At 42.8% G+C, this 9,130-nt stretch overlaps 1 protein-coding gene across 1 annotated transcript; it reads left to right on the top strand.

Annotated features, from left to right (window-relative positions):
• Positions 1-1,558: 1,558 nt before the first annotated feature.
• On the top strand, positions 1,559-8,268 carry cchcr1 (coiled-coil alpha-helical rod protein 1). The gene is made up of 17 exons (XM_080484082.1): positions 1,559-1,850; positions 1,949-2,116; positions 2,232-2,349; positions 3,029-3,183; positions 3,304-3,418; positions 3,597-3,707; positions 4,051-4,194; positions 4,285-4,395; positions 4,686-4,792; positions 4,880-4,992; positions 5,086-5,164; positions 5,437-5,549; positions 5,649-5,837; positions 6,942-7,043; positions 7,203-7,348; positions 7,435-7,582; positions 7,680-8,268. The coding sequence occupies exons 1-17, from the start codon at positions 1,783-1,785 to the stop codon at positions 7,808-7,810; spliced, it is 2,118 nt and encodes a 705-aa protein (XP_080340208.1). The 5' UTR covers positions 1,559-1,782; the 3' UTR covers positions 7,811-8,268.
• The last annotated feature ends 862 nt before the right edge of the window (positions 8,269-9,130 follow it).

The following is a 9,130-nucleotide window of genomic DNA, read 5'->3' as shown; positions in this document are numbered from 1 at the left end:
CTGTGATCAAGGAATAACTGTGACATTGAGGTTGTATTAAAAAAATTAATATAAACTTTCAAAAGATTAATTCGGAATTCATTCATCCATCATCCATCTTCTATATTGCATTATCCTGTGCAGAGTCACAAGGTGCTGGAGCCGATCCCAGCCATGGTCGAGGGCAGGACACACCCTGGACAGGTCACCAGTCCATCTCAGGACAACCAGAGAAAAAGACAACCCCAAGCACACGCATGTTCACACCTAGGGGCAATTTAGTGTCACCCATTGACCTCACATGCATGATTTTTCACTGTGGGGCGAAACCAGAGTACCTGAAGTACCCGGAGGAAACCCACGCACACAGGATGAACATGCAAACTGCACACAGAAAGGCCCGGTCAGTATTTGAACCCATGCAAACCACTGTTCCACCTTGCAGCCACATTCAATAAAATATATTTTTGGGGTATTTTAACAAACGTTCAAATTGTCTCAAATGAATGCATAATATTTGTTTTAATGTCAAGTGTGGCCCCTGCAGCACTCCATTGTCAACCTTGGTGTAGTACCCTGTGTGAGAAACCTGCAAGACAACGGTCAGGGAAAAAATAAATTCCCCACTCTCAGGTTCCCCTTAATTTCCCGTGGTGCACCGCGCTGTTGTCAGTTGTGTCAAACAAGCTGTTTAATGGAGCAACAATCTGTGGATTTGGATATTTGAGCGGACTTGTTCCTGCTGTGTTTGTTTTCGCGTGTAGCCGAGAGGATAAGGTGTGGCTAACGTTAGCACTGTTAGCTCAGATTGAGTTCTGTAACTCGTAACTAAGGCAACGAAAGTTGACGCGGGAGACTAAAAGCTACGCGGCGGCAGCAGCAGCAGCAGCAGCAGCTAAACTACTTTAAACTGTTCACTGTTTGGTGGAAAACAGTGAATCATCTGCTGGCCATGGAGAGATATGACATGGGAAAAGCCAGGCTGATAGTTCCCACTGATTTCACTCAATCCGCTGCAGCAAGTAAGTTCGTACTTCTGGTCACGTTTCTAAGTTTATCTGGATCCTGTAAACTAACTTAACCCTGCTCACTAAACCATTTACACAAGTATTAAAGGGATCTTTATCTTGTTTCCTTTCCCTGAGAGGATTATAGATACACCAAACAACCGAAATAGTAGAATAACAACAGTATCCAATACACTTAAATCTTTCATGTTTCACATGCATTCCATTAGTTCTACACACAATTGCTGAAGATCTTTCATTTTTAGTTGTAATTACCTACTAGATTGTTAATTTATATCTTATTTATAATCTGACGACCAAATCCAGGTTCCCGTGTCTCTCAGAAACACAGATTACTCACTAATAGTTACTCTTTAGGTAGTATACTACATGCATTTTCCCTTCAAGTGGTTTCATTTAACTTTTTAGTATACACATAATATTACATGTCCTTAATGATGCGTCATATTTAACACATTCTTGTTTTTGTCTTGATCAGAGACAAAAAAAGCCTGAAGTGTTGTTTATTTGCACACAAATAAACAACACTCTATGTTACTCTTCAGCAGGAAATGTTCAGGACGACCTTGTGCCCCCATCACATTTTGCATCGAGTGTCGAGTCGACACGAGCACATAGAAGTGTTAAAGTTCCCGTGGCAGCACCCCCCACCTCCTGGATCCACCCTGGGGGAAGATCAGTGCCACCGGGAGATTGTAGCCCTGCCAATCCATGGCTCGCACTCTCTCAGGCCCAACAGGAAGTCTTGGAGCTGAGGAAGGAAAATCAGAGCATCATGATGCTACAAGGAGACCGCTTTGGAGGAGCTACTTCTGTGGATCGCTTGTCAGATCTAAGGGCAAGGTATATGCAGGATGTGCTTTTTCTGTGATCTGGAATACTGTGCTTTTCACTTTGGTGGCATTACGGACCGATCAGCTGTTCTTCTTCACCAATTGTAGATCTGCTGAGAGAAGTGAGCAGTGGTCGAGTTTGGAATCACAGTGGCAGATGGAGGCGGGAAGGCATAAGGCTGAAGCTGGACGGTTGAAGGGGCAGGTGGAAGCGCTGAAGCAGACCGTAGAGAGGTGCAGGGAGGAGATTCAAGACAAAGACACTGCCCTGAACAGGTGGGGTATATTCTGTAATTAATTCTGTTCTCATGTTCTGTCTGCTACTTAGCATGTCAGAAGTTCGGAAACTGATTTTCAGTGACCTTAAAGTGTTGTGACCTTTGTGCAACAGACATAGCCATGAGATGGAGGCAGTGTGTGAAGAGCTGTCGAAGACGAAGACTGAACTCAGCCGAGTCAGAGAGGAGCTGAGTCTCAGCAGTGTGCAGAAGGAGAAAATAAGCTCACAGGTAATGATGTTTACTGACAAAACATTTCATTTTGACACTCCTGTAGACAACAATCCCCTGGGACTTCCTGGTGTCGTCTTGTACCTCATTTCTGCAGTTTGTATTTTCCTTTTGTTCTCCTCTGTAGTCTTCATACTAGCTTTTAGTCACCCTTTTTAAAGGAGTAACTTTTTTTTTCTTGACTAATTTCCTAACTTAATATTTTTCTTTGTTCAGCTCTTATGCTTGTGGCAGCTGGTGAGATTAACTAGTGATGAATTGCAAAGCTGAGAAGAGATGTTGAAAAAAAGCATAGACGAATCCCAGAAGATTGTCTTGAAGGCTGAAAAGGCAAAGTTGTAGGCTGAAGCGGCAGTCAAACAGCAGATGTTCCGACTGTCACAGCAACTGGAGGTTGAGGTGTGGGCCAGAGTGTCTGTAAGGGAATTTAAATTGCCATAAACCCTACAGATTTGGGCGACCTCCCTTAAGCTCATGGTGTTATATCCAAGAGCCCAGCAGGCATGGTGAGTGATCCTTGAGCGGAACACCGAAGGTCAGACGAGTCACTTTGACTTTCCTTCGAAAGTGAAGCGTATGAGGAGGAAATGCTTTTGAAGGGGACAATCACATTATGTCTTAATTTGTATGTTTAAAACGTTTCAGTTGTTTACGTTCCCTTCTCTTTCTGTTGCAACAGTTGAAGGCGTCCTATTGTGCCGAATTGGAGGCAGCAACAAGAACAAATACAGAACTACAGGACAGACTTCAATCAATAACCTCAGAAGTGCTGCAGCTAAAAAGCTCTCTGATGGAGGTATCTACTGAGAGAGATGGGCTGAAAGAACATTTAAGGTGCCACATTCAATCTAAAACTTAAGAGGTTCAGGCATCTAAAGCACTTTATGGTCACATTCACTGCATTCTTTTTTTGTTTTGTTATTTTCTTTGATGGTGATGTTGATTATTTTTCAGCCAAATGGGACAAGCGTTTGAGACACAATCTGCAACCCTGCACAGTCTTAAAAATTACATCGGCCAGCTTGCCCCAGAGAAAGAGGAGCGAGAACAATTAAATGAAGCAGTAGAGGTGAGAAAATGTAGACCATATTGATTGTAATGAGCCCGCTGTAGGGTAATTTCATTGGACCTTTTAAATGTTTGTTCACATGGGCTAATAATATCAGGAAATGATGAATAAATCAGCGAATGATGTATTTGTTAAAATAGTTGATTATAGTTTAGGTATATTTTTGCACGTTTTGTAGAAGCTGAGCAAAGAAAAAGAAGCTCTCCTGACGACCACAGAGCTTCTGACAGTCCGGATTAACTCTTTAAATGAAATACTTTCCCTCCAAGAAGAGAAACTAATGAAGAAGGTGAGTGTTTCTTCTTCACATAGCAGCGTGTGATACAAGTCTACATGCATAAGATACAAAAAAGTGTCTTGATTTAATGGGGGGGGGGGGGGGGGGGGACAACCTAAATGAGAATAATTATTTAGGTGCTCAGGCACAATGTGCCTTTCCAATAGCTTGAGTCTTATCTCCTCCTTTCCCTTATTTAGTGTATTGATCCGGCTGATGTCTACAACGCTTTGGTTCAGAGGGTTCTTTTTCTTTTCTTTTTTTTTTTTTGGTGAAAGCCAAAACTATTGTTGGATCAATCAACCCCCCCGATTGTACGTTTGTGTCAGTGGTTAAGTTGTTTATATTTCCTTAGATCTCACCAGATCCTCGTGTGAAAAACGGATGCGAAGGATGTAAAGTCCTTCAGCTCTGGAGAGAAAAAGTCTTCCAGTTGTGCGTCCAGCTTCGCTTCCAAGACATCGAGCTAAGAAGAGAGAAGGAGAAACTTCTGTCTGAAGTATTAAGACCGTCAATCTTACCACAGTACAATCAAATCCAGTGTGCTTATTAAACTTTGTTGGTATTTCTTCTATTGATTGGTGTTTAGGTCGGATCTGTTGAGCAGCAGCTCCGGCAGGAGCAGCACCGCTCTACCGTGCTTCAGCACAGTCTGCATGACAGGATAGCCGAGCTGGACCTGGAGAGGATCGAAAAGAAGGTTAGTAAAAGAGCCGCTGACGTGATTTACGCGTCTGTCTGAAATTTCCGACGATGCACAATAAACTTGGGCCTGCCGTTGAAAGTGATGAACGCTCGTACATTTTTACCACGGCGGATGATGCTGACTGCAGGAAATCTCTGCTATGGTCTAAACAGCCGTTGAGATTTTAAGGACAACAGCTGGGAAACGTTTTGCCCCGAACATGAAACGTTACAGTAAAAAGCTCTGTAAAAAAGAGTGTATTGTAATATCTTCTACTTAAATGTGTATATTTTTTTTCTCCCAAGGCTTTAAAAGAAGACCTGGCAAAGGTTGAGAAAGAAAACGCTCAGCTGAGGTCACAGAGTCAAATAGCTGAAGCTGAGGGTAAAACTTTGACCGAGGCAATACATAGGTACATTTTTGATTTGGCGTGTTCAAGGGTTAAACGTCAATCTTTTACCCAAACGAAGCGCCCGCGTTTAATTTCCGTGCCTTTCAGGTTCAGTCGGACATTCGAGGACAAGGTGGCAGGAGTGGTTGCAGCGAAGACGAGGCTCTCCGCTTTTACACAGAGGCTGACTTTTGCTCAGAGGCGAGTGGAGACGATCCAAGGTACAGATTCACGGGTAGTCAATGAGCAGAGGGCAGTTTATAGCCTGTATGTCTCACAATGAATGGGCATTACAGTGTTTGTGTGTTTTACAGCTTTGGTTATGAGGAGGGCAGCGCTGCAGAAAGTGGAACAGGCCTGTAAACAGACGGAAGAGGCCGAGGCTACTGACGGGTACAGTTCGAGGATTCATCATCCTCACTAAACATTCTTACGAAGCTGGTGTTTGAAGGCTCTGGGGTATGAATGAAATCTGTTGGGATATTTGTACAGATATTTTATTGTTCTGCTTCATCGCCAGCTATATCAAGATATGGCAGCTCAGTTCAATATTAAAGGTGTAATAGGATGTTTGGTTTATTTATTGAGACTTTCCTCGGTCTCTGCTGGAGATTCTCCTTCTCAATTTGTTCCGCTATGCTACATTTATTTCTTTGCGTCTTCAGAAAGCTCCAGACGGCGCACACGTTGGTGTGTGAGGAGAGAGACAGGCTCAGCCAAGAGCTCAAACGAACCCCAGAGCTCATTGAGAAAGCGCTGGCTGATTTGAAGCACCAATGTGAGATGCTTTAACCGCGCCGATAATGCATGAGCATCCTCATTTACTGTGTATCGGGCAAGCGCAGCACTTTCAGGTGATTTTGTGCGTCCGCCACAGATGAGAGCAAAGTCGAGCGGCAGCAGCAGGAACTGGAGCAGAGCTGGTTGGCGCTCCGGCAGTCTGTAGCTGATCGAGAGGAAGCTGAGCGGAGCCTGCAGCAGATCCAAGACCAGCTGGAGGAGAACAAGGTCAATCTGGAGAAACTCCGCTGTGAGACGCTCAACCAGCAAGAGCTCAGCAAGCAGGGTGAGGCGCTGGGTACTTTAAGCTGAGCACACTCACTTACTCCTTATCTGCAGTTCTCAGGGTCACAGGATGTGTCTATTTTTTTTTCTTGTTTATTTACTTATTTAGAATGATCACACATTAAACCTGTATTAAAGACTCGAAATGAATGTCAGGCGCCTTTGTCTCGACTCAAACAGGGTTTACCTGCCGTCATCATTCCTTCCTATTCCTTGTGTAGAGTTTGTCATCCGTTCATGTATACATGTGTCTACAGTGCCGTGACAAGATAAACTTGAAGAATAATTAAAGCAAGAAAAACGAGTTTTCATTTAGATGCAAATATGAACCTTGATTCATTAAAGAGCGAGAGAGAAACAAATCTAACAAAACACATTTAATACCTCGTTTGCATATGCTCGCTCCTATTACGTCCAAGCAGCTACACAGCGACAATAGCGTTTGTTTGCAGGATTCTAAATGGCCGCTGGCCGTCATCTACTGTCATGTTTATGTTCAGTTGATGAATTTGAGTCCAACTCTCGCTCTCTGTTTAAATGTGTCCTGTCCACCTGGTCCCGAGGGACAACCTGGCTCTCTCACTGTTGAATGAGTCGCTGTTTTCACGAGCCGCCAACATTTATCCGTCTGCCGTGTGCTGCTGAGCATTTATTATACAGTTTGTGTTTGAGAAATTATTTATTGTTTCTGTAGGAAACTATTGTCAAGCTGCACTATGAGAGAAGTGAGAATTGACTAAAACTTACAATATTATTGTTTTTCTAAAGAATTTACGCTCCATATCGACGCCGTCTGATTTTTTTTTACTTTAAATGTCAGTTCTTAAAGTGCTTTGCTGTATATTTCTTTACTTTTTTACGGGGGAAAAAAAGACATTTGCCACGCGCTATAATCTAAAACTGAAACAGAAATCCCTTTTCTTTTGACCTTCAGGCTACTCGCATCAAGCTGTACTACAGCCTGTGATGCTTTCTATGGAAATGTGCTAACAGATGCAATAAAATTCAGTTTACCCCCAAGGTAACTAGAAATACAGCACTGGACTCGGCGTTTCTCACTGTGCGAGATAGCGTATTGAGGAGAGGTGGATTTGTTTTCTTTCAGCCCTGGAGGAAGGAGTATCTGAGATTGAGGACCGGTGTGCTGAGAAGCTGAGAGAGATGGAAGTTCAAGTCGATACGGCCAGGAGGGAGCACACCAAAGCAGGTAGCAGGATCAGCACCACGCTGCCTCAGCCCACAGCAGCTTAACATGAGGCGAACAAAGTCGTATCTTAAATGGAGACAGTGCTCGTCTGTGATTGTTTGCGCATTATATGGCGGCATTTCCCTGTGGTCCGAGGTCTGTCTCCATCGTCTCCCACAGTTATGACTTTGCGGCGGTTCGAGAGAGAGGCAGCGAGGGGTCAGGATGAGACCAAAGAGTCAAAACATTCGGCGAGTGAGAACACAAAGAGGGACGTCTCGAGCAAATACCCTTTGGACACAGAGATGGGTAAAAATCCACTGCTGGTAAGACTTCTTAAGGCACAATAACACGATACAGTTGTGGACATTTTTTTTGTGTTTCGGTGCTCGATGACCCGAATCTGTTCCAGGTCACGAGTGCTCAGAGAGGGCTGCATCGGGACTCTACAAGACCTCACGCGGCAGCACCACAAAACTTTGCTGCGTTCGGGAAATATCGACATAAACCTCCAGAGACTGGTTGCTCCGTGGGAGCGAAAGACCACCAAGCTTCAGATGGTAAGAAATGTCCCAGCTCGGCATGCGTCACACTCCTTTCTTAAGTCCTGAATCAGACACAGCTGATCTGACCACTGGCCTGTCTGCTTCCTGTCAGAGAGGCTGCTGTGTGTTTTGGAGGAGCTCCATACTCTCAGTGCTGCAGTGGTAAACAGCTCGGAGGACTCTGCGGAGGAGGAGGGCCAGAGTGACAGTGTGGGACCAGCCACAGGCAGTCTGCACAGCTGATACCTGAAGATGAGTCACTGAGTCCAGTCAACACATCTTTAATTTGTACAAAAGGTGGGCAGTGCTGAGGCTTCCGGGGAAAATGAAGTAGAGCCACTGGAAACAATCAGACTCAGACAAACACAAGAAAAACCTTGCAGGTCAAAATGTTGCTAAATATAAAAGAAGAAGAAGAAGAACTTCCTGGTGCAGGTACAGAATATATCCACTTACTACAAATGTCAGGTCGAGTTATGATTTTTATTTTTGTTTCTCTGCTGCACACAGTACGCCTTTTGATATCTTTCCATCCACTTGATCACAGCGAACACACAATCACACATACGGGCAACTTTGAATCATCAAATTTTGGACAATGGTAACTCCGCTCCAGCCTCTTCACAAACACAACAAAACATGTTCAGGTGTTTTTGTTAGAATTGTAGGTTTTTCACTCTTTGTTTGGTTTAGACAAAAATAACTGAATTGATTGAATTCTGTTGATAAATGATTTCCTTAAAATAAATAATAAACATATATATTGTATTGTATTTATGTGATGCAATTGTAATAAATTCTTTTTATACATTTATTCTGTGTGTGTGTGTGGTAGAGTTTTGACTTTTGCAGGTTTTTAGAACCCGCTGATAGTGTCACATTTGTAAAAGAAAAGAAACGGGGGTGTACAAAAAAAAAGTTTTAATACGATTGCTGAATGTTTTTGCTGTAATATGGACAACTAGTAAGATCTATAAGATTTCATATTAAAAAGAAAAATCAATATTTTCTATTTGAAGCTCTCGTATAGAAGTCCGTTTTAAAATGACTTTTCAGTCATAGGATTGATGATAATAAATATCATGATGAACCAGATAATTGTGCTATTTGTCATGTTGTCACGAGTGCTAATACATTTTGCAGCAACACAAACTTTCAAGCCTCTAGGTAAGAACACCTCATGGAGAACGAGCCAGAGAGAAAATACTAATATAGCCTTGGCTTTTCCACTCCTGCAAATAATTTTCAGGGAAGCACGATTTTATTGGAGAGGTGATTCATCCTGCAAACAGAAGAGGAATGCACCAAATTTATTTTTTGATCCTAAATTTTTTATTTATTTTTTGCAGTACTCAGTCTGAAAAGCTGTAAATTAGGAAATGGAAGATATTACATTCTCTGTTGGACAAAGCTTTAGAACACTAATCAATAGTGTCACTGAGGGCGGTTAAAAGAGTGTATAAAAACCAAGACATGAAGGACGATTTAAAATTCTTACGGCGCCTTTATATTAATTGTAAAGACGTGAGGCAAAATAAGCAATGACACGCTATGCAATTTAAT

The sequence above is a fragment of the Lipophrys pholis genome, assembly GCF_963383615.2.
Source record: "Lipophrys pholis genome assembly, chromosome: 16".
Classification (NCBI taxonomy): Eukaryota; Metazoa; Chordata; class Actinopteri; order Blenniiformes; family Blenniidae; genus Lipophrys; species Lipophrys pholis.
This window is presented reverse-complemented; position numbering and strand designations above follow the sequence as displayed.